The following is a 21,957-nucleotide window of genomic DNA, read 5'->3' on the forward strand; positions in this document are numbered from 1 at the left end:
TGCTTGGAAGGCTCATACATTTCTGACAGTTAACTTGGTCGAAACATTTTTTTTTTTAATTTTTCTGTGTTTCCAATCACACCTGCTTCTTCCAGTCTTTTCCTTATCATTTAATAGCCATCCAATCAACTATTCAAGTAAACTGCTAGGATTTGTCTTCTCTACCTCTCTTCCTTCTTCCATATCCAATCAGCCCGTCATTAAGTTCTGTTGATTATGTCCAGAGTATATTATCAATCTAAGTCCCTTTCACCTCTGGCCCTTATCTGAGCTTCCTTCAGCTCTCATTTAGATGATGAAAACAGCCACCTAAGTGAACCCTGCTTCTACTCCTAACCCCTTGTGCTGCATTATCCACTAGGCAACCAGAGATCTTTTAAAAATGTACATCAGGCAGTAACAATAACACAAGCGAAATTTTACTGTATGCAAAGCACTGTCCTAAGGGTTTATATGAATTAACTTATTGGATCTCCCCAATAATCCTATGAGGTAAGTGCTCTCCTTATTCCTATTTATGTTTAGAGTATGAATTTGAGGCACAAAGTGAAGCCAACTTGCCCCAAATCCCAGAACTAGGAGACATAAATCTAGGTTTCTCACATTCATTGTCCATCTGCAGGGCTGTACTCTAAATCCCTCTACCATGGTGCACGCACCACAAAACCAGTCTCGTTATCGTGGCCTGCCGTGCCCGTGACCGCCTTGGGACCTCACTTCACACTCCTCCCCTGGCACAAACTCTGGCCACACTGGCCTTCGTTCTGGCCTGAGGCATCTGTACTTACTGCTATTTCCTCTTCATTTCTAGGCCCCGGCTCAGACGTCACCTCGTCACAGAAGCCTTCCTTCAATGGATCTTCTCAAATAGATCCCATTCAACCACTAAATCTTACTTTCTTTAAAAGACGTACCACTATATGAAATTTGTATGTCGATTAGTTGTTTGTTTGATGTCTGTTTCTCCCTGAGCAGAACACACATGACTCGAGAGCAGAGTGGGGGCAGGGGGTGCGGGGGACACCCTGCCCTAGTTGAACACCCTGTCCCAAGAACCACACAAACAGCAGGTGTTTGATGAAGTGTAACTGAATAAATGACTATTCTGCACTAGCTTTTTGTGGGGCAGTGTGTTCTCATATACAGGCTTAAATATTTTCTACAAAAATTTAATTCCACACATGCTCGAACATGTTCCAATTTTTTTCATTGTTCCTTTTTTTTTGGGGGGGGGGACTTCATTTATGCAATGTTGGATTTTTTGGTCTTCTACCTGTACCATTTTGTTATGAATCACTTCCATATCCACATTTTTGCTTGTGTTTTCATCCTCGGCTACTTTTTATTAAGTCTACTGTGATTGGTGTACCTGGGTGGTTCATCTGGTTAAGTGTCCGACTTTGGCTCAGGTCACGATCTCACGGTTCACGGCTTTAAGCCCTGCATTGGGCTCTCTGCTCTTAGCGCAGAGCCCGCTTCCGATCTTCTGTTTCCCTCTCTCTCTCACAATGAAATAAAAATATTACAAAAACGCTACTGTGACTAACCTCTGTGATGGCTTTCTTTCCTCAGCTCTGCTACACCATTCTCTCTTGATACTGCTCTATCTTCATTTTCAATATCTTCTATTATAATTTGTATTTAACGGTGTCTCTTAAAGATTACAAAAACTATTTTTCTAAACTTGTCCTCTTCCATTCCTGAGGTGTTCTGGCCCATTTCTTGTTTATTTTCCTTTCTTCTCCTCCGCCTCATACGTATACGTTAGTTGCGGTCTCGTGTAACTCCTCATCTTTGATGGCCTTTCCCCAGGTCTACTACATGCTACAGCACAGCGCAGAAGCGCATCACCAGTGCTGAGCAGGGTGTGACCCAGCTTCACTTCCCGTCTGCTGTACTCTGCTGTACGAGCATTCTCTCACCACATCAGTTATGCTCTCTGCCCGTGGGGCATGCGTACCGAGCCTTTTGTAGTTTAGGAGGTCACTGTGGCTCTGAGTAAAGTCCTCTAAGTCTTGTCAACTGTTTTCTCTTTTACTTCTCTGGCTCTTCACACCGAGTGTCGAACTGGTTTCTCTCATTCACGTGTGTCCCTAATCTACTCGAAGATGCTGGATGAATTCTTTAAATCAGGGTTGGTCACTTTGAGAGATATCTGTATTCTGCTCCAGTCTAAAAAAAGTATGTCACTGAGCCTCAAAAATACCTATTTCTGATTGAAAATTTTACATTATTTGAAAGATACTCTTCAGAGTCTGTAGTTGGGACCATTCCTCACTTAAACAAACACTCTTCCCTCCACTGCTGCATTTCTAAATCTTCAGGGGATGGAAGTGAGGTAACACATTTTTATTTCATCATCTTAAAAGCAAAGCCTTCTTTCCCCTCATTAATATTTCAAAATTCATTTTGAAATAAATTTTATTCATTTCAAAATGAATCCCCAAAAGCATTCTGTCAAGACTTTCATGAAAATTTAATGATCGTGGTAAAGTTTTTCTATTCCTTACATTTTTCTATTCATTTATTTGCTTACTTAAAACGAATTACTGGGGCATAGTATATCATATAGTCGAATTTCATCTGTTGTGTCTGGTAAGGGGTAAATATCCCAAATATAGAAGTAACTCATACAACTCAACACCAAAAAAACAATCTGACTAAAAAATGGGTCAAGGACGTGAGTATACATTTTCCCAAAGAAGATACACAGTTGGGCAACACACACATCAAAAGATGGCTAGACATCACTAATCATCAGAGAGATGCAAATCACAACCACAGTGATCTATCACTTCACTCTAGTCAAAATGGCCAAAGTTTGGGGCACCTGGGTGGCTCAGTCGGCTAAGCAGCCGACTTCAGCTCAGCTCATGATCTCTTGGTCCGTGGGTTCGAGCCCCGTGTTGGGCTGTGCTGACAGCTCAGAGCCTGGAGCCTGTTTCAGATTCTGTGTCTCCCTCTCTCTGACCCTCCCCTGTTCATGCTCTGTCTCTCACTGTCTCAAAAATAAATAAAACGTTAAAAAAAAATTAAAAAAAAAATGTTTCAAAATGGCCAAAGTTAAAAAGACAAGAAATAACAACTGTTGGCAAGGATGTGGGAAAAAAGGGAACCCTCAAACACGGTGGGTGGGACTGCAAACTGGTGCAGCCACTATGGAAAATAGTAATGGAGCTTCCTCAAAAAATTAAAAATAAAAATGCCCTGTAATCCAATGATTCCCCTACTGGGTTTTTACCCAAAGGAAATAAAAACACTATTTTGAAAATATATATGCACTCCTTTGTTTACTGAAGTATTATTTATGATAGCCAAGATATGGAAGCAATCAGAGTGTCCACTGATCGATGAATGGATGATGAAAGATACGGTATCTACACACAGCAGAGTATTATGCAGCCATAGGAAAGGATGAGATCATGCCATCTGAGACAACATGGATGGATCTAGAGATTATTATGCTAAGTGAAATAAGTCAGACTGAGAGAGACAAATATCGTATTATTTCACTCATATGTGGAATCTAAAAAACAAGTGAACAAACCAAACAAACAAACCAGAATGAGACCTATAAAAATACAGGGAACAAACTGATGGTTGACAGAGGGGAGAGGGCTGTGGGGATAGGCGAAATGGGTGAAGAATGAGTGATGGAGAATGGGAAATACAGGCTTCCAGGTATGAAGTAAGTCACAGAAATAAGACACAGCATAAGGAATATAATTCGTGATATTGTAATAGTGTAGAGTGACAGATGGGAGCTACACTTGTGATGAGCACACCATGTTTAAATTTGCTGAATCAGTATGTTGTATGCCCAAAAGTAATTTAACATTATATTACAACTATACTTAAAAAATTAAAGAAATTTCATTTGTGATTACATTTAGTTTTCTTTATAGAGATTTTAGATTTCCTACCTAAGTCCAACTTTTTAGCTTGTAATATTTTTAGTTTCTGTTGTGTTTGACATTTTGGAGATAATTTTGTTGTATTTCAGTCTCACGGTACTCAGCATTTTTATTATGGTTTTATGTATGTGTGTGTGGCTTTATCTTTCATTCTGATTCGGACATTTGTAAACAATTTTTATTTATAATAATATCTTGGCTGTTTATAATAGCATTTCTAATTATAAAAACATGTCTGTATAAAACCAAACTTCACTACAAAGAGTTTTCTGATGATCAAAAAGAGTTCTTTCTGCAGAAGGTTCAGCTTCCAGCATGCGATCATGAAAAGCCTGAGGATCAGAACAGTTTTAGAACCTGTATCTTCTGTAGCATCTTTTCACAATGAAGAAATTACAAACGTATAATGCTGCCCTAGGTCTTTTCTTTGAAAAAGGAAGAAATGGGATCATAGAATACTAGAGCTAAAACACTTCACCCTTTCCATCTCTTCCTCTTCCTCCCACCCAAATCACGTAGTTTCTCACTCTGTAGATGAGGAGACAGAGACAAAGAGAATGAGGCCACTTTTAAGTCACCCAGCTCATTTATGGCACATCCAGGACCAGAAAACTGGGCTCCTGATATGATCATGGTGCCCATCCCCTCGCTCCCAGGAAATATACATATAAATGTAGTGACTGTACAATGTCAAATTCAGCTAGTTACCAAAAAAAAAAAAAAAAAAAAAAAATTCCAGGCATAAAAAATAAACGTGTTTCTAAGTATTTTAGCTAGATGAAATTCAAGCACACATATACGTGCAAAAAAATTAAAAAAAAAAGATACATGGCAGGTAAGCACATGAAAAGATGCTCAATGTCATTAAAGAAATTTAAGTTAAAACTACACTATGATGCCCTTATACATCTACTCGAATGACTAAAATCAAAATTCTCGGGTTGCCTGGATGGCTCAGTCAGTTAAGGGGGAGAGACAGAATCCAAAGCAGGCTCCAGGCTCTGAGCTGTCAGCACGGAGCCTCATGTGGGGCTCAAAGTCACGAACGGTGAGATCAGGATCTGAGCCACAGTCGGATGCTCAACCGACTGAGCCACCCAGACTCCCCTTGGGGTTCCTCTTTTAAATTTTTTTTCCTCTGTATTTACTTGCTTGCATATGTACCCACAGAATTATGAAAAACAAGAAGGCTTATATAATCTGGGACAGGCATAACTGCCTGTGCATCATCTAGAAGCTGTTATATTGGCATGGACCCAGACGTAGAAGAAATCCAGCTCTAGCACAGCCTTGAAATACCTAGAAAAGTAGTTGGCTTGAAGTTAGGATGATTTGGAAACAGTGCTCCAAATGTGTCTTGAGCTAGGGGTCTTAAATAAGCAGACCCTTCAGGCCTTACCTACACAGCCTTCTCCGTCAGGCCGTCGGGTCATCCCAGGCGGGCAGATGCACATGAAGGTGCCTATCAGATTCTTGCACATCATGCCTCTAGATTCACAGTCATGGAGACCTTCGGCACATTCATCCAGATCTAGAAAGCAGTTTTCGTAGGAAGAAGATCAAAACAAATTCTCAGGAGCAGGCTATTGTTTTGGAGTTTTAAGTCTTAGTTCCGGTCTTATGGCTCTTAAAATGCTATTGTGTGAGAGAGGAAGGAGGAGCCCAATATTTTCCAATTGTTGGCTATATTCTAGACTTATAAAAGTTTCAGCATTGATCCCAATGAGAAGAAGTTCAGGGAAGGACAGTCTTTTCTTTAATAAGAGCCCAAGATTGTGGGTTCTTCAGCCTGTTTTATCTTTGACTTGCTTAGGCAGACCATCAAGTGTCTTGTTACCTAGGTATGGAAATCTACCAGCAAAATCCTGTCAGATACAGGGCTGTAAACCCTAGAAGAACATAGATGAGAACTGTAACTTCACTGCAGTACACTTCCAGCGTGGCAAATAAAGTTTTAACTACTCTCTTGTCCATGGCCTTACCTTTGCACATCTTCTGGTCTTCCCTGAGGGCATAGCCAATTGGACATGTGCATTCGTAGGACCCGAAGGTGTTCATGCAGCGGAAAGCACAGAGCAGCGGGTTCTGGGCACACTCGTTGATATCTAATCAAACAAACAGGTAAGCAGGGACTGAGCCTAGAGTGTTAATTGTTTAAAAAAACACTGCTGTATTTACTTAGCAGTCATCGAGAAAGCAGTAATATACTAGAACCTCCACTCCTGGTATGGAGAAGTGAGCACCTAACAAACTCACCCTCCAACAAATAACAACCATAAACTCTGAAAACAAAAACAAAAACAGAAACAACTACCTGAAGTAGTCTTTAGTGGTAAGTTGAAACTCTGCAAACAACCAGCAAGAAAGAAGTTCCCAGTATTTTTCTTTTTCTGAAATTACGCTGTGGATGGACATAGTCCTGCCAGCAGCAGGGCCTGGCAGCTAAATCTTCAATAGAAATGTTCTGAGCTTCTATGCATGGCAATCGGGGGAGGGAGCTGGGGGCAACCAAGGCTGCTCAAGAGTGAGAGGGAATCCCAGATAGCAGAGGGCTAGAGATGGAGGCACACTATTTTGCATAAAAGCAAAAAACTTAATCTGAACCTCTGTCTTCCACGGGCCTGACAGTCTGCTTTTATGTTCATCCAAGTTAACTGTTTGCTAAGACAAAAGCATCGGCATTCTGCAAAGATATCACTCACAATATCCAGGGAATAATCTAAAATTAACCTCCTGCTGGGGAGCTAACTTCAAGTGAAAATACCATCAACAGATGCTGACTCTGACATGACCGAGATGCTGGACCTATCAGACAAGGGCTTTAAAATAGCTGCTGTGACTCTACTCTCACTGAGGCAGAGGAAAAGAATACTTGTGATGAACGTAATCATCAGTAGAACATCAAAACAATGAAAGTAAAAGAAGAGACGAAACAACCCTTTCTAGATCAAGCAGAAGTAGTATTTAAGGGAAGTATCACTTGCCTTCACAATTCATCATGGGCCCTGGCTCAAAGCCTTCATTGCAATTGCATTCAAAACTCCCAATAACGTTGGTGCATGTCCCATTCCCACACGGATTGCCAATGGAACATTCATCAGTATCTGAGAAAAAAAAAGGAATAAAAAAGTGCACCCAAATTTAGGGAAGTTTTAGCTTAATATGTGCATGCCCATGAATCATATCCATCCACCTGGCCCTCACAAACTGCCAGGATCTGTACAGGCCACACCTGACTCTGCACCCTCCCTGCCATTAGCTGGCTGGCTTGCCTTTATTCAGTACAGAGGACCCCAAAGGATCAAGTGTGCAAAGCTCTGAGTCCTGAGATAGCCATGCTTTCCCTAAAAATCACAAACCCAGAGAGGGATGTGGTCTTCTGCTATAGGAGCAGGTGCAGAAAGTCACAAAGTAAAAGGGACTTCTCTCCCAGTTAGTTGCTTTGCCAAGTGTAAATCTCTAGGCACATCAGAGTTTGTATATCTGGTGGAAGGCAGAGGTTGGGCAACTCTCTCCATGTTCACATAAACCAGATCTACTGGTAAATGTAAAAAGGGAGAAGAAAAAGCAGTTATTACTAGCTGCCGATACTGGCTCTGTAAATCCTCCCACCACCCAGGGCACCTGGGAGACCTTCTGCTGAACATGAGAAATGGAATGGAAGCTTCCAAGTATGTAATGTGGAGTCAGCACTCACCCACGCAGCGTACTCCAGTGTAATCAAGGTTGTAGCCCATCGGACATTCACAGCGGAAAGAGCCATCTGTATTGATACACTGACCATTTGAACAAATGCCTGGGCTCTCAAGGCATTCGTTGACATCTAAAATATAGAATCGTCCATAAACTTCCTCCGTATAAAAGGAGACATCACAACCATGTGTATTTATTCAACACAGACTTAAAATTTATAAAACACGTAAACATTTCTTTTAACCAAATAAACAGATTGTATGCAATATACGGTGCAGTTTTACAATGGTGAAGATAACACATGTGATATAGAACATTGTGTACATATGTTAAAATATACTACATGTGATACAGTAAAATAAACGTGATTTACAGAACAAATACACAAAAATGTATTTACACGAAAAAAGACTACAGTTATAAAATACATCAAACCACACCTTCACGTGTGTCATGAAGACTCGGGACAGTTCCGTGGCCGTACGGACACAGGTCCTGGAATGCAACTACAGAGAAAAACACAAATTCCCCATTGACTGAAGAGCCTCAGTTGTGAGACAACTTAAGAACTGATGGAGGGTGTACATGAAATTAGACTTAATTTTCATCTACAAGTTGCTTTTGACAAGAGTCTTATTTTATTTTTATGATTTACTTCAAAAGAAACCCTGAGCCTTTTTCTTTTTTTTTTTTTTAATTTTTTTTTTAACATTTATTTATTTTTGAGACAGAGAGAGAGCATGAACGGGGGAGGGTCAGAGAGAGGGAGACACAGAATCTGAAACAGGCTCCAGGCTCTGAGCTGTCAGCACAGAGCCCGACGCGGGGCTCGAACTCACAGACCGCAAGATCATGACCTGAGCCGAAGTCGGCTGCTTAACCAACTGAGCCACCCAGGCGCCCCATCTGAGCCTTTTTAGAGAAGGTCACCTGGGCTTGCCCAGCTCCTTCCAGAGTGCTGCCTACTAAGGGCTTCTAGTTCTGTTTGCTAGTTTTTTTTGTTTTTGTTTTTTTAAATGTTAATTATTTTGAGAGAGCGTGTGTGGGGGAGGGACAGAGAGAGAGAGAATCAGAGAATCCCAAGCAGGTTCCTTGCTGTCAGCACAGAGCCCGACACGGAGCTCAAACCCACGAACCAGAAGCCTGGGATCATGACCTGAGCTAAGATCAAGAGTTGCTCGCTTGACTGACTGAGCCACACAGGCATCCCTTATCTGTCTGCTCGTCAGTGCCGAGGAGCCCATGACACACAGAAGCCACCTCCAACCTAGAGGTCAGGCTAGTTCCCAGCTTGCTGGGAGGCACCTACAACTCGACTACACTAACAACAGGAGACCTGGGAAGCTCTTGGTCTCACCCTGCAAATGGCCCTCATGCTGACTCAGCATGAGTTTTCACCCCCTCCTTGCATCCCCTGCCCTGCATCTCTCAAATTCATTCCTCTGAAAGCAAGTAAGACGGACCTCCAGGGGAGAAATGAACTAACAGTAACTCTACCCTGCACTCACATGTGTTGAATACACACGTTGGAAAGAAACCCCTCACACTAAGGTGACCAATTTAGACGTGAGGGAGCCATTTCACCTTCACAATATTCCTGAGTTCCATGGTGACCGACAAACACATTCCCAGACCAGCACAAAGTGGAGTCTTACACGCCTGCTCTTACCTTCGTCGTCTTTGGGGCACAGCTCACAGGGGTCGCCCCAGCCCTCTCCTGGCATTTTACTACAGCAGCATTTTGCCTTAGTGGTGTTGAAGGCTTTGGGTACAGAACACTTTCCATTTTCGAAGTTGGTGAAGCAGAAGCTCTGGCGGGTATCTAGTCAAGAGAAAGCAAACATCACAGACCTCCTTCTTGGTCATTTAAAAAGATGGAATACTTTGTGTACAACTTTCTGACGGAACATTTCTCATGGGCCGAACACTGGATGCAGATGCAGATGAGGTCAGCAGTGAAAAGACAGGTCTGGAAATCCCCCAATGCTGATTTCACATGCCAATTTAAATTGACCTGTCTATAAAATTTTACATACTTATCTGAAATGTTAAAAGTGTTTTTATAACGTCCCTAGGAAATCTGAGAAATTACACTCAGTATTAAAATTATTTCCGTATCTCTTCTATTGTTATGTTATAGCCTCACAAAAAAAAATTCATGTAAGTTTCAGTAAGTCATATCACATTAAAAGCAATTCATACAGCAGAGTACAAAAAATTCGGTCCAACGACAAATGGAACAGTGAAGCAAAAACAGTAATAATGATAAGCAAATGAATGAAAATAATTTTTCAGTATGAAATTTAAAAAACTGGAAACAGGGTTGAAAATTCACAGTACCTTAAAAGGTGTCCAGTACATTTAGTGTTGAGACCTAGATTTTTAACGCAGACGTAGTTGCCACAAACACGTACTTTGTAGTGACTAACACTAGCATGATGGTTTACTGTCTATCTGTGAAGTTCCTAAGGTCAAATTATGACACAGAAGTCATTCCAAATCTTACCAAAGCATCTCCGTCCATTATCAGACAATACAAAGCCAGGCGGGCAGATGCACTGGAAGCCCCCAGGGGTATTGGTGCAGGAACCAAACAGACAGATGTTGGGATCTTCGTCGCATTCATTTATGTCTGGACGACAGCAGGAGAATGTATGAATTCAGGCAAATCAATACACTGTTCAGTCTTTGAAAATAAACAGTTTGTCCATACTACAATAACCCACTAGCCATTGATTATTTAATACGAAACACGAATACATAATGTGTATCTATAACTTGCTCTTTAAAAGTAGACTATTATTGCTTCAAAAGTCAAAGATTGTATCCAGATTCAACCAACCATATGGCCCAGACAGCCAAATAGAATTCTAGCTCCTTGCAGTGGATCCCTAGGGGTGTGTGTGTGGCCACCTGACATGACCAACTGTTCAATATCTTCCAAGTGTCACAGCCTCGGATGGTCTCCTTCTCTCATGCTCCTCTCTGCCATCCGCCATCCAAATTAAGATCCCCGAGTCATCTTTCTTCTTCCCCCTGACCTTTTAACCTTATGCAGGCAGCATGTGACCTGTTCCTTCAGCCTCCTCTGTGAATTCGAACTCAACCTCACCTGCTGCCCAGAATACCGTGAATCTCCTAATAGCCTGCCGCATCTCCGTCTAGTCCCTTCACAGGGCCACCAGGCTGTCTTTCTAAACCACACATCTGCTTGAAAATCTGTGCCTGCTGGAACCAGGATGACTCGGACGTGGGTCTGAGAATTTCATCATTCCCACTCATCCCAGAACGGTTCCTTCAAATAAGGATTCCTTAGCAGTGACATTTGGCCTTTGTTTCATTGGAAGTGCTTACTGAGTTGTTTTACGTAAGTGAATAGACATTACATAATTCCAGCCACGTGAGACTGTAAGTTCCATGGGGACATGACCTATAGGTCTGTCTGGGTCACTGCAGCACAGCTTAGTCTAGCACGGTGTCAGGCACATACTACCTTTTCCATTTGTATTCAGTCTTCTGGGTTGGCCACTTGATGCCCCTTACCACACTCGAGTTGGCTGTGTTTGCCAATAGCCTCCTCTGTTCTGTTCCTTTTTTTGGTTGTAAATTCCTATACAACAGTTATGAACCACCCCAAGTGTCACCAATCCATTGTGATGGGCTTCCCTGACTTTCTTTTTGCCCCCACCACCAACGTTCACAGCCTCACCCTGAGCTCTCTCTGCCTTAATGTACCTCCGGTGCAGTGTCTGACCCAGTGGATTGCAAGGGTATCTTTACACAGTGGGTTTACTTACAAAACAGATCTTTTCTTTTCTGCAGTAGGTTACCAAAGGCAAGGGCTGTATCTTTTTGTAACCCCAGCACCTAAGAGGTGCAAGGTGTTCACTGTTACGTACAGTGAAAGTTGTCATCAACTTGTATGTGTATACAGGTGTAGTAAGTATATGTTCATGTTAAGTGTGTATATGGTCACATTAGAAACCATTTCATTTGGAAAAATTGGTAGAAGAGATTCTAGCCTGAAGGAAATAGTCTTGCAGTGCAGTTAATTAAAAATGTACTTTTCAGAAATGCAAAATAGGAGCGTGGCTAACAGTAAGAAAAAAATTGTTCTGCAGTTTAATAAAATGTTACTAAGTCAGAGATTTCTTTTTTTCCACAAAGAGAAAAAGCAGCTGAGTCTTTCTGACACAAAGAAGCATATGTATCTTTTCCCTCCTAATGGTGGACATACCACTGCCATCATTGTTCCACAAAGGGATGTGTTATAGGAAAAATGAAGAACTGAGATTAAATACGGGATAAAGAAAATGAAAGGATCTTAAACTTTTCAAGAAGGTTTTTATTAAGACGCTTCTAGGATTTATTATCTTTTAAGTATTAAAAACACTAGGCAATTTTACAGCGCACTACACAGATCAAGAAAGGGAAAAGATATTAAGGCCAAGCTGGTAAGACTAGGGATGATATCTCCACTATATGAAATCACATGGACTGAAAAATAATTAAATTTGATCAAGTAAACGGTTTCCTTCAGTTCTGTCCATATAGGTCCCTTGAAAGTGAACAGTACAGCTACAAAGAATTTTTGTTTAATTGGACAACTACAAGGCAAAACAAAACAAAACAAAAGCAAAAAACCCTCAGCGATCACTTCATGTTAGAAGAACCACACCAAGATGGTGCTTCTGAATTTCAACAAGACTGTAAAAAATAATTTGTATAAAAGTGAAATTAAGTAACTGTAAAAAGGTCGGCCTTCATCATGTTCACCAGGCAGTTCTGGAACCCACTTTTGATGTGGTTACAGTGTTCTTGTATGCTGGAGGAGTTTCAGCATAAAAACATCTGTTATGACAAATGGATTAATATTTTCTGTTTTGACATGAGGCCTTCCCAAGGAAAAAAATGTCTCAACGGCATGGTCAAGATTTTCTGCTCCACATTTCTAGGACTCCAGACACCTTTAATAGCTGTTTTAAAATTGGTTGCCAAAGATTACAATTTTTGTAGACTCTCTTTAAATTCAGGAGAAAGTCTCTGTTGACATTTGGAAAAAAGATCAGAGTGCACTGAAAATTCTCTCACTAGTATAGCATTTCTGTTCATGACCAGTCCCACATCCCTAAATTCTTTATCCCTACGTTCAAAAGGATTCTGATGGTTCCACAACGCAGATGTAGTCTGCTACACGTTGCATCCCCTAGGTCAGCCTGCTTGCACTGGTTTGGATTTAGTATACTTCCAAAGGGTCTTTACCTGGCCTGTCTTAGACCAAACAGCTCGTGGACCTCGGAATAAATGTTAACCTTACCGATGCAGTTCTCACTTTTCACTTCATACCCCGGCGGACAGATGCACCTGAAGGACCCTTCCAAATTCTGACAGGTACCAGGAGAACAAGAGCCAGGAAGGGCAACACACTCATTAGTATCTTTAAAGAGAAAGGAGAAAAAAAAATGATTTAACTATGAGATGACTGCTGCCAAACGATACTAACATGAATTCAACTTGCTCTCTCTGATCTGTCAGGTCACTATGGACAAATTTGCCCTGAGATACTCTTTTGACATCTTGAGTATTACTCATTTGGCAAGAGGCTAATTTTCCTGATTTGTTTCCTTCGTCTCCTTTTATGGAGACATGGATAGCCCCAAGCTCTCTTCCAATAAAAGCAATGCAGACAAGTCATTCCCAATTGTTGGCGTTGTCCTTACACCAAAATTTCCCATGGTATCTTATTTTCGCCAAGTGATCAGATGATCCCGTGACATGTGAATGGAGTTTCCAGGTGTGTGTGTAGGGCTGGGGGAGTCACATCCTTATTTAACAAAATACAAAGACTTTTTATTGTGTTGCTACTTACCTATACAGTTCTTGCCATCTGGAGTAAGTTCATAACCTTCATTACATAAACACTTGAAGGAGCCAATTTCATTAAAACACCGTCCATTTCTGCACACCTGACCAAAAAAGGAACTGCACTCATCTATGTCTGTAAGCAAATGAGAATTAGCTTTCAGGGAGAGCTCTTACATGCATATGATGTTACACGTTGCAATGTCAAAGCATACTCATTGGTATGCATTTACAAACACGCTTCATTAAAATTCCTCATCAACACAGAGAAAAATGGCTCATATTATAAGGATCATGTGACTAAGACCATGTAGATCCCTACTATATCTCAACCATACTTTTTGATATTAATATAACAAATTTATAACCAGATAAAAACTGAAGGTTTACATGTAGTGAAGACTTCCATTCTTTTCAAATGAAAACTATTTCTTTTCCTGGAGACAAGAACGTATACAGATTTAACCTGACAGCCTAGTTTGCAGTTGACTTTACCTGGAGATAAGCTGACTATATTCAAAGGACAAACAATGGGGCGTATTAAATACAGAAAAATACATTATATTAAAAATACTCTAGGACTGCTGACATGTGTTTTGCTGACAAAATGCAGAATCTGAAAGAAAAAACATCTTAAGTTTCAGTTCAGCTTAGGGCTGACTGCATTTGAGTACTTTTCTCAGTTGTCTGAAGGCTGTGCACTCTGATCAGAGCCACAGCAGTGTGTCTTCAGCTCTCCCTGGTTGTACAAAGGATCTGAGAAACTAGAGACAAGAAGGTGGTACTTGAAAAAATGTCCAATTAGCTCTAAATTTTGTTCACAATGGCAGAATTTTGAAAAAGAAAAAACAAACCAAAACAAAATTGAGAAGAGCGTGTTTTGGGGTAAATCAGAGGTGCATTTGAGCTGTGCTGATCCCATCATGGTAGAAAGCCGGAGACATTATAGGACCAGGTGAACAAAGACACATTAGTTGGGACGCACCAGAGCAGTGCCTGACACGTGGTCAACATTTATTTGTCCTTTCTCTTGCTGTGTCCTCCATCAACTTCAGGAACCTCCCCTACTCACTGCCAACCCTTGTTTTAATCGTTGTCATTTAGGGGTAAACAATACAATCCTGTACCACGCAGAGCCGATACTTTTTAAGTTTCCACTGAAAATTTACAGTTGTTCAACAGTTGAAATCAAATAGGTTTCTGAGGGCTGACCTGGACACCTAGCCACTGGCTCACCATTTCTGTGGGAAAAGGCATCTGTGGCTTCAAAGGCTGACAGAAAATAAAAAAAGTTTCAAGACACAACATGTTTTTAAGTTGGAGACTCTGTCAGTATTCGAATATAAATCAAGAATGCGTTGTTTGAAATACTTGGAATAACACTGGAGCAATGACAGGTCTATCTTCGATCCCATTTAAGGGGTAAAAATAACTTCAAACCATAGAGTAATCCCAGTAGATTTACTATCGTCTTCATGGCTTCCCCCCTGTATCGATGGATTGACAGAAGTGCTGAACACAGCAGATTGTCCTGTGATTATTTAAGCCAATACTGTGACTTCAGTTCAGTGGAAATGAGTCAATGTTATTACAATACTTTTCGGCATCTATCTGCAACTTCAGGGATAAAAACATTTGATTTACTCTGGTTTTATTCCTTATTCCAGTATATTATATGGACATAAATAGAAGCAATAAAGGACTGAGAACTTACCCAGGCAATCATTATTATGAGTGAGTTCAAACCCTGGGTAGCAGAGACAGTTATAGGATCCAACCGTGTTTTTACAAGTCCCGTTTCCACATGGATGTCGCTCACACTCGTCAACATCTACAAAGAAACATTGGCTCCAAGGAATTCAAATTTTTAACTAGAAAAACACAGCCTGTTAAAGATTTACATTTTTAAAAAGTACAGAGTCACTTATATCTTCCTTATTCAAAACTTAGGAACCCCTATTTATTTCGGGAAAATGAGCATGAGGTGGAGAAAACTCTAAGTTATAAAATTATAAGATGCGGTGCTGCTGAGTGACTTATAGGCTCATATAGCTAAGCAAGCATCCCCTTGAGTGCAGATGTTTTAACGAATGGGTTTGCTTGTCAACTTTGTAAGGAAACCAGTCTTCTGAAACCCTAAACAATTTGTTCTATTAAGCATTATCAACACCACTCCCCCAGAAATTTACATACATTAATTTGATCAGCACAACACAGACAAATTTTAGTTTCCTAAATTTTATGAGTTAACAGAATCCACACTGAAGATGTCTACCTCATTAGTATTAGCCTTCAAGGAATGGAATTAAAAAAAAAACGTTTAGAAAGGACTCTTCCTAGAAGAGAACAGATTCCCTACACAATGAATTCCAGGCTGTGCGAACTCTTCTTCTATGCAAAAAAAAAAAAAAAAAAAAAAAAAAAAAGTAATGTTTCTTAGGAAGAAAGCTTTGTTGAAGAGTAGTATTATGAAGGAGTCTCACTGACTTTCATCATTAATGAATTATTAGAATCGAGGGCCTATTTTCTCCATATAAATCTCTGAATCAAATCTCATGTATTTTTTAGCAAATCATGTTATCTCTCTTACAGAGTACAGTCAGGAGAAGCATGCGTGGGCAAGCATTCTCAGAAAGTTCATGCAAATAGGGCTAGATCCTCTATTGTCTTTTGCACAGCATCTCCTAGAGAGTTTTTTCCACCACCACGGCCCAAGTCCACAGGGGAGGTCATAGGAGACAACGTTTTCCGGGCAGTCCTTGTTGTATGGATATGTCATAAAGGAAAGCAGTTCTATGGTGCTGAAATCTGACATTACTTTTCAGATAGGTAGTATCTTCAATACCAAAATAGTAGATGCATAACTTCAGCTTTTCCTAAACTGAGAATGCGCTAATTATACATAGCCAAGTTTTTAATGTAATTTTCCTCCTTCAAGTGCAAAGCAGGGAGAACTGTTTGGCCGAGATAGAGCCCATTGTCGACATCAGATTAAAGGAGTTACACTGAGTTCCAAGGGTGGGCTCCATAAGGGCCAGCCAGCCTATCTGCCTTTGCAATCTCATCACCTGTCAGCTCAGCAAGTACTTACTGAACATTATTACTGCTCAGTTACCCATTACATTAGCTATGGGGACATTTTAGAGAGTTTTGGTACATTTCTTCCTAAAAATTTTTTTTTAAGAGTTAAAACACAAAAGAAGTAGGTAAGTCCCATGTACTCAATGATTTTGGGAAAAGGTGTATAAGATGTGTGTATGTGTGTGTCTATATATTCATCTCAACCCTCTTGCTCCTACTACTATTACCACTCCCTTGCATTCTTGCAGCTGGAAAGGTTTTCTTAAATGGGACCAGAGAATGGCAAAGGGCCACTGGGTACTGTGGGGACGTCCACATAACCTGGAGTGTCCCAGAGTACGTGGTAAAGTGTGTAAAAGGCATCTGGGCAAAAAGGCTGTAAACAGTGAAGCAGAGAACAAACCGTGGTGTCCCCCTGCTTGCAAATTTTACATTCAACAAAGGCATCAATGGTTTAACAGAGCTAACTTTTGGCCAAGACAGTTTCTGACAGAGACGTGGTAGTCAGTCACAGCAAGTGGCCGACCCATAGTCTCTTCTGGAGTCTCAGGTCACTTCTCTCCTGGAACTCAGGTCCTCCTTCTTACCCATGCACATGGTCTGGTCCTGGGAAGCTTTAAAGCCATTGTGGCAGATGCACTGGTAACTTCCTTGCAAATCCACACACAGGCCATGACTGCAAACATTAGGAATTTCTAAACATTCGTTGCGATCTAAAACAAAAAATAAAACACATGTTAGACATATCTGATTTTTATTAAGATTCCTTCATTTTTTCACAGGCATGTTTCTATAACCTGCTACTAATTATTACAGACAGGCTGAGAATGAACCATAACAACAGCTGAATCAAAAAAAAAGCAAGGCTTTAAACTCTCCAAGACTTAAAAAAATTAGGCAATTCTTACACGGTGATGGGTATCTCAGGGATACTATTTCATTTTAGGTCTAATCTTTAGAAAATCCAATTGAAGAGGTTTCTTTTACCTAACCAAAAACAAACAAACAAACAAAAAACTAAAATATATGGCAAAATAGTTCAATATGAATGAAAAGACTTACTTAGAAAATCATTTAAAAATTATCTCTGAAAATATTTTTTGGTAGGAAAGCACGGACAATTGCTTAGTGCAGGGAACACAGAATGCTGGGCAAGGAGTCGGTCTCTCTCTCACCTACGCAGGCTCCGTTGGGGGACAGTTTGAAGCCCGCGGCACATTCGCAGCGGTAACTCCCGGGGCTGTTGAGGCAGTCTGCGTTCCGCTGGCACAGATTATCACCGTTGCTGCACTCGTCAATATCTGAAAGAGCAACAGTTCCATTTAAAGAACTTCCTCACTCCATTACTATGACATTCGCTTCACTAGTTTGGTGACCCGCTCTTCAGTACTGTAGAAGAAACCATAAAAATCGGAAAACCGTCCAAAAATCATTTATGTCTACCAAACTTTCCTGGCTAGGGGGTCATGCATCATTCAGATTACCTTCACAGACCAGGAGCAGGTCATTGTAACTGAAGCCCGTAGGGCATTCACAGCGGAAACTGCCAATCTGGTTGATGCACACGCCGTTGGCACAAATGCCTGGAATCTCTTTACATTCATCAATGTCTGAAAATGAACAGATTCGGTCGAATATATGCGGCTCTGCTTAATGTATTTATCATAAAAACCTCTGATAATGTTATGGGTATGCTGGAATGAGAACACACACTCAGTGTCACGAAAATAAATTTTAACACTGATATGAATGATATCTGAATTTACAAAAGCATGTAAGGCCATATAACAGCCTATTTCTCTTTAAACAGTGTTGGTAAAATAAGTAGCTGATCAATATATCAGGTGATTTTACTGTCAATGTAGTAAATAAACTTCCTAGAGAATCAAACTTCAAGTTACGTTTCGGGCTCCCCTAACTGCTGCTACTCATGTAATGATGAAAGCTATGTGTCCTTAATTTTCTGTACCTTGTTATATACGTATTGATAATGGAGACTTAAAATTATATTGCTTACTTAGTCTTTGAGGAAGAAAAGCAGAATGAACAAGAGAAAGTACATTCAGAAAAATTATTGTGGATAATTAATAATTCTTCAAATTCCAAGGTACATCAGTAGAAAGGGACACCAAAAACATAAACATATCCTTAAGGAAAAGAGAAACTGAAGGTTACAATATAGTGGATTGTTTAGAGTCTTCGTGGAAAGGAAAATTAAGGTTTCAGCTTGAAATGTATGAAATCTTGAGATAGTCCTGGAACTATCCTAACTCAATCACCAGACTATGCTGACGGAATAAAACCATTATTAACACTTGGGTCGAGTCTGTAAACATGTTAGGTCTTTCTTGCCTAACTATATTAGATCAGAATCCAGATTATTATATTTCAAGGCACTTTAAACTTTAAAAACACTGAACAGACTTTTAAATAATGCTACCTATAGGTATTAAAATAAACATAATCTGGAAGAACTTACCAACAGCTTTTCCAGTGTGAATGTCAAAGGTGAATCCAGGGATATTTCCACATATGGTCTTGAAGTCAGCTTTAAAATATAAATGAAACAAATGCACTCTTAAAATTCTCAAACTCATTTCAGGTAACATTTTACATACTATTGCTTGCACTGACAAATATATTTATATTACTCACAAGCATACATTTTAATTTCAGTTATATTTACTCACTAACAGTACCAGCTTCTGCGAGAAGTAGATCTAGGCGTTCTTTACCATTATTTTCATCATTAACTTTTTACTGCTCTTGTGTTAGAAGGAAATCATTACAAGACTCAAAATATCTACTTTAGGCATTTAAATTCTTCTGTTCTTTGGAAATGCAGATCTTTAATAATGGTCCAGTTTATTCACACTGGAAAACCAGGTTAGGTTAGGAATTTAAAAAGGAATTAAAAATTGCACATAGGCAGAAGCGTGCAAAAAGTCTCACAGTGTGAAACAATGAGAAATGAATGAGACATGAATTTTGTCTTATTTTTTTAAACGTAAATGTCTTGTTAAAATATGAAATTTGAGGCATCAGAAACAACGCATCATAGAATAAAACAGAGACTATAACAGTTATTCCTATACATAATCTGCCAAACTAATAGAAATTTAAAATTCTAATCTTTTTAAATGTCTTCTTTTTAAATTTAATTATTTAAGAGAGACAGAGACACAGAGATGGAGGGGCAGAGAGAGAGAATATCCCAAGCAGGCTCTGCACTGATAGTGGGCCTGGAACCTACGAACCATGAGATCATGACCTGAGCCGAAATCAAGAGTTGGGTGCCTAACCAACTGAGCCACCCTGGCACCCCCCAATTTTAATTTTCTAATTTCTACTCTGATCAGATTGCTTCTGATGCCCATGGTGACACATGTGAGTAAACCTCCTGAAAACCATACTAGGTAAAACACATATTGTATACTACCTACCAAGTGCTATCAACGGAGGATCTCTAGGTTTCATCCACCAAAACTCACTGAGTATCCACATCACATGCAGGGGCACACAATAAATAGATGCTCAATTCAATGGTGTCTAACTGCCTGCCAATGCACCAATTATAATTTATATGCATCCTCTCATTTACTATAACCATCTGAGTGAGTTACTGTCATTTTTAATTTATTATCTCTATTCTATATATGAGGAATCCATGTCACAAAGGAGAAAAGGATCTGCTGAAGGTCAGATAATAGCAGAGCTTCAATATAAATACAGACCTGTCCTCTTACACCTAAGCCTCACCCTATACTTCCTCTTACAAAAAGTGGTATTTAATTTCCCAAATCAGTGATCTTCAACCTCGTGATGGGAGTTTTCAAATTAGAGAATTGTAAAAATGTTTCCATTTGCTTTTTTGTTTTGTTTTGTTTTTTGGAGGAAAACTATGGCAAGCGAGTTATGAATATCCATTTGCCCATTGAATTAGAGCCGCTGAGAAAAACTCCACAGGTCACTCTTCATCATTTTTCTCCTTACCTTTCATTTCATCCCCACATTAATTATATCATTATATTAAATGGAACATTTAAATATATACATACCCTAAGCAATACCTGGCCACAAATGTAAAATCGTTTCTTATTTGTCCTATTGGTTCAAAGTTTAGTATCAACTATTAAACTAAACAGTATACAACTATTAAAAGTAACCACTTCCTACATCACAAAAGAGCTTGAATGGGTGACAGTTTTAGGATATTTTTTTGGTTCTTGTAGCTATTCTCTTTTAGTTTTTCTTTCAAAAGAATCTGAGCTTCTGAGAAAAGTTTTACCACATGAAGACAAGTTTTATTTTCTGCCTAAAAATTTCAGATACATTTGGGGAAAAAACACATAAGAAACATGTTGGCAATAGGTTGCTTTAATGTACAGTTTGCTTGTCAAATCTTTTTTTTTTTTTTGCATATTTTCAAGACTGAAACTAAAACAATACTTAATGAATTTGATGGACTTGAAGTTACTGCAAGTTTTTAAATCAAAATATTATACCTTCCGGGTTGAGCACAATGACAAATAGTTGCTCAATAAATATGTGCTTGATGAATAAATGAATAATCAACTAGTACAGTGTAAAATAATGAATTTAAGTGGACCGGGGCTGTAAATTTTAGCTGTTTAGCAGTAGAGCCTGTTTTCAACATCCCAGACTTCCCCTCAAAAGGTATGCCAGGAATCAGTATCTGAGCCCCTAGAAGGGCCGCTTGGGAGACTGGCCGTATGATGTTCCTGGACGTTCTCAGAACTAAACACGTGTGGTTTTAGTTCACATTTGCTTTTTACTATGTGGTCACATAGGTGTGTGTGTCACCGGCCTGGCCTCTGGCAGAAGCATGAGCTATGTGCTCACCTGTTCCTGGTGTTGGGCACGGCTCACAGGGTTTGTTCCACGCTTTGCCCACATTGTACGTGCAGCAGCACATCCTCTTTGTCACATTAAAAGGCAATTCATTCTCACAAGTGGTTCCATTATAGCTCCGGTAGCAAAAGCTTTTTCTCATGTCTATGTGCAGAAAAACAAGCCAACCAGTCACAATCATAGCAGGAGGCAGCTAATAGTGGAGTCCACATACCTGGAGACACCAAACCTTCTTGATTAATAACTCCAGAATATTCCTCAGTCATTTGGAGGTATCTTAAAATAATTCTTTAAGTTGAATCTAAATCACTTCTAGGTTAACAGCTACGTCTCCTGTTTTCAAACAGGGGATTTCATTTATAATTTTCTTAGGAAAAAAATTAACAGGTATTTGTTTCCCTACTCAAAGGCATTTATTTAATTTTAAAAGTAACACATATTAAATACATATTTTATTTTAAACATTCTACTATTTGTAAAATAATGTTTACTTTACATGAATGGAAAACAAAAATTATTTAGGAATAGAAAATCC

The 21,957-nt window shown here is 39.6% G+C and overlaps 1 protein-coding gene across 1 annotated transcript in view; it reads right to left on the minus strand.

Annotated features, from left to right (window-relative positions):
- The window catches only part of FBN2 (fibrillin 2), a 255,161-nt gene that overhangs the window by 22,799 nt on the left and 210,405 nt on the right, over window positions 1–21,957 (minus strand). Inside the window, exons 41-55 of the mRNA XM_042934327.1 lie at window positions 21,414–21,566; window positions 19,030–19,098; window positions 18,035–18,160; window positions 17,726–17,851; window positions 17,138–17,263; window positions 15,184–15,300; window positions 13,477–13,605; window positions 12,925–13,044; window positions 10,114–10,239; window positions 9,277–9,429; window positions 8,048–8,113; window positions 7,612–7,737; window positions 6,899–7,018; window positions 5,897–6,019; window positions 5,314–5,445 (exon numbers count right to left, since the gene is read on the minus strand). Coding sequence (XP_042790261.1) covers window positions 5,314–5,445; window positions 5,897–6,019; window positions 6,899–7,018; window positions 7,612–7,737; window positions 8,048–8,113; window positions 9,277–9,429; window positions 10,114–10,239; window positions 12,925–13,044; window positions 13,477–13,605; window positions 15,184–15,300; window positions 17,138–17,263; window positions 17,726–17,851; window positions 18,035–18,160; window positions 19,030–19,098; window positions 21,414–21,566 — 1,812 coding nt within the window. The remainder of the gene's footprint in view (window positions 1–5,313; window positions 5,446–5,896; window positions 6,020–6,898; window positions 7,019–7,611; window positions 7,738–8,047; window positions 8,114–9,276; window positions 9,430–10,113; window positions 10,240–12,924; window positions 13,045–13,476; window positions 13,606–15,183; window positions 15,301–17,137; window positions 17,264–17,725; window positions 17,852–18,034; window positions 18,161–19,029; window positions 19,099–21,413; window positions 21,567–21,957) is intronic.

The sequence above is a fragment of the Panthera leo genome, chromosome A1 (assembly GCF_018350215.1).
Source record: "Panthera leo isolate Ple1 chromosome A1, P.leo_Ple1_pat1.1, whole genome shotgun sequence".
NCBI lineage: Eukaryota > Metazoa > Chordata > Mammalia > Carnivora > Felidae > Panthera > Panthera leo.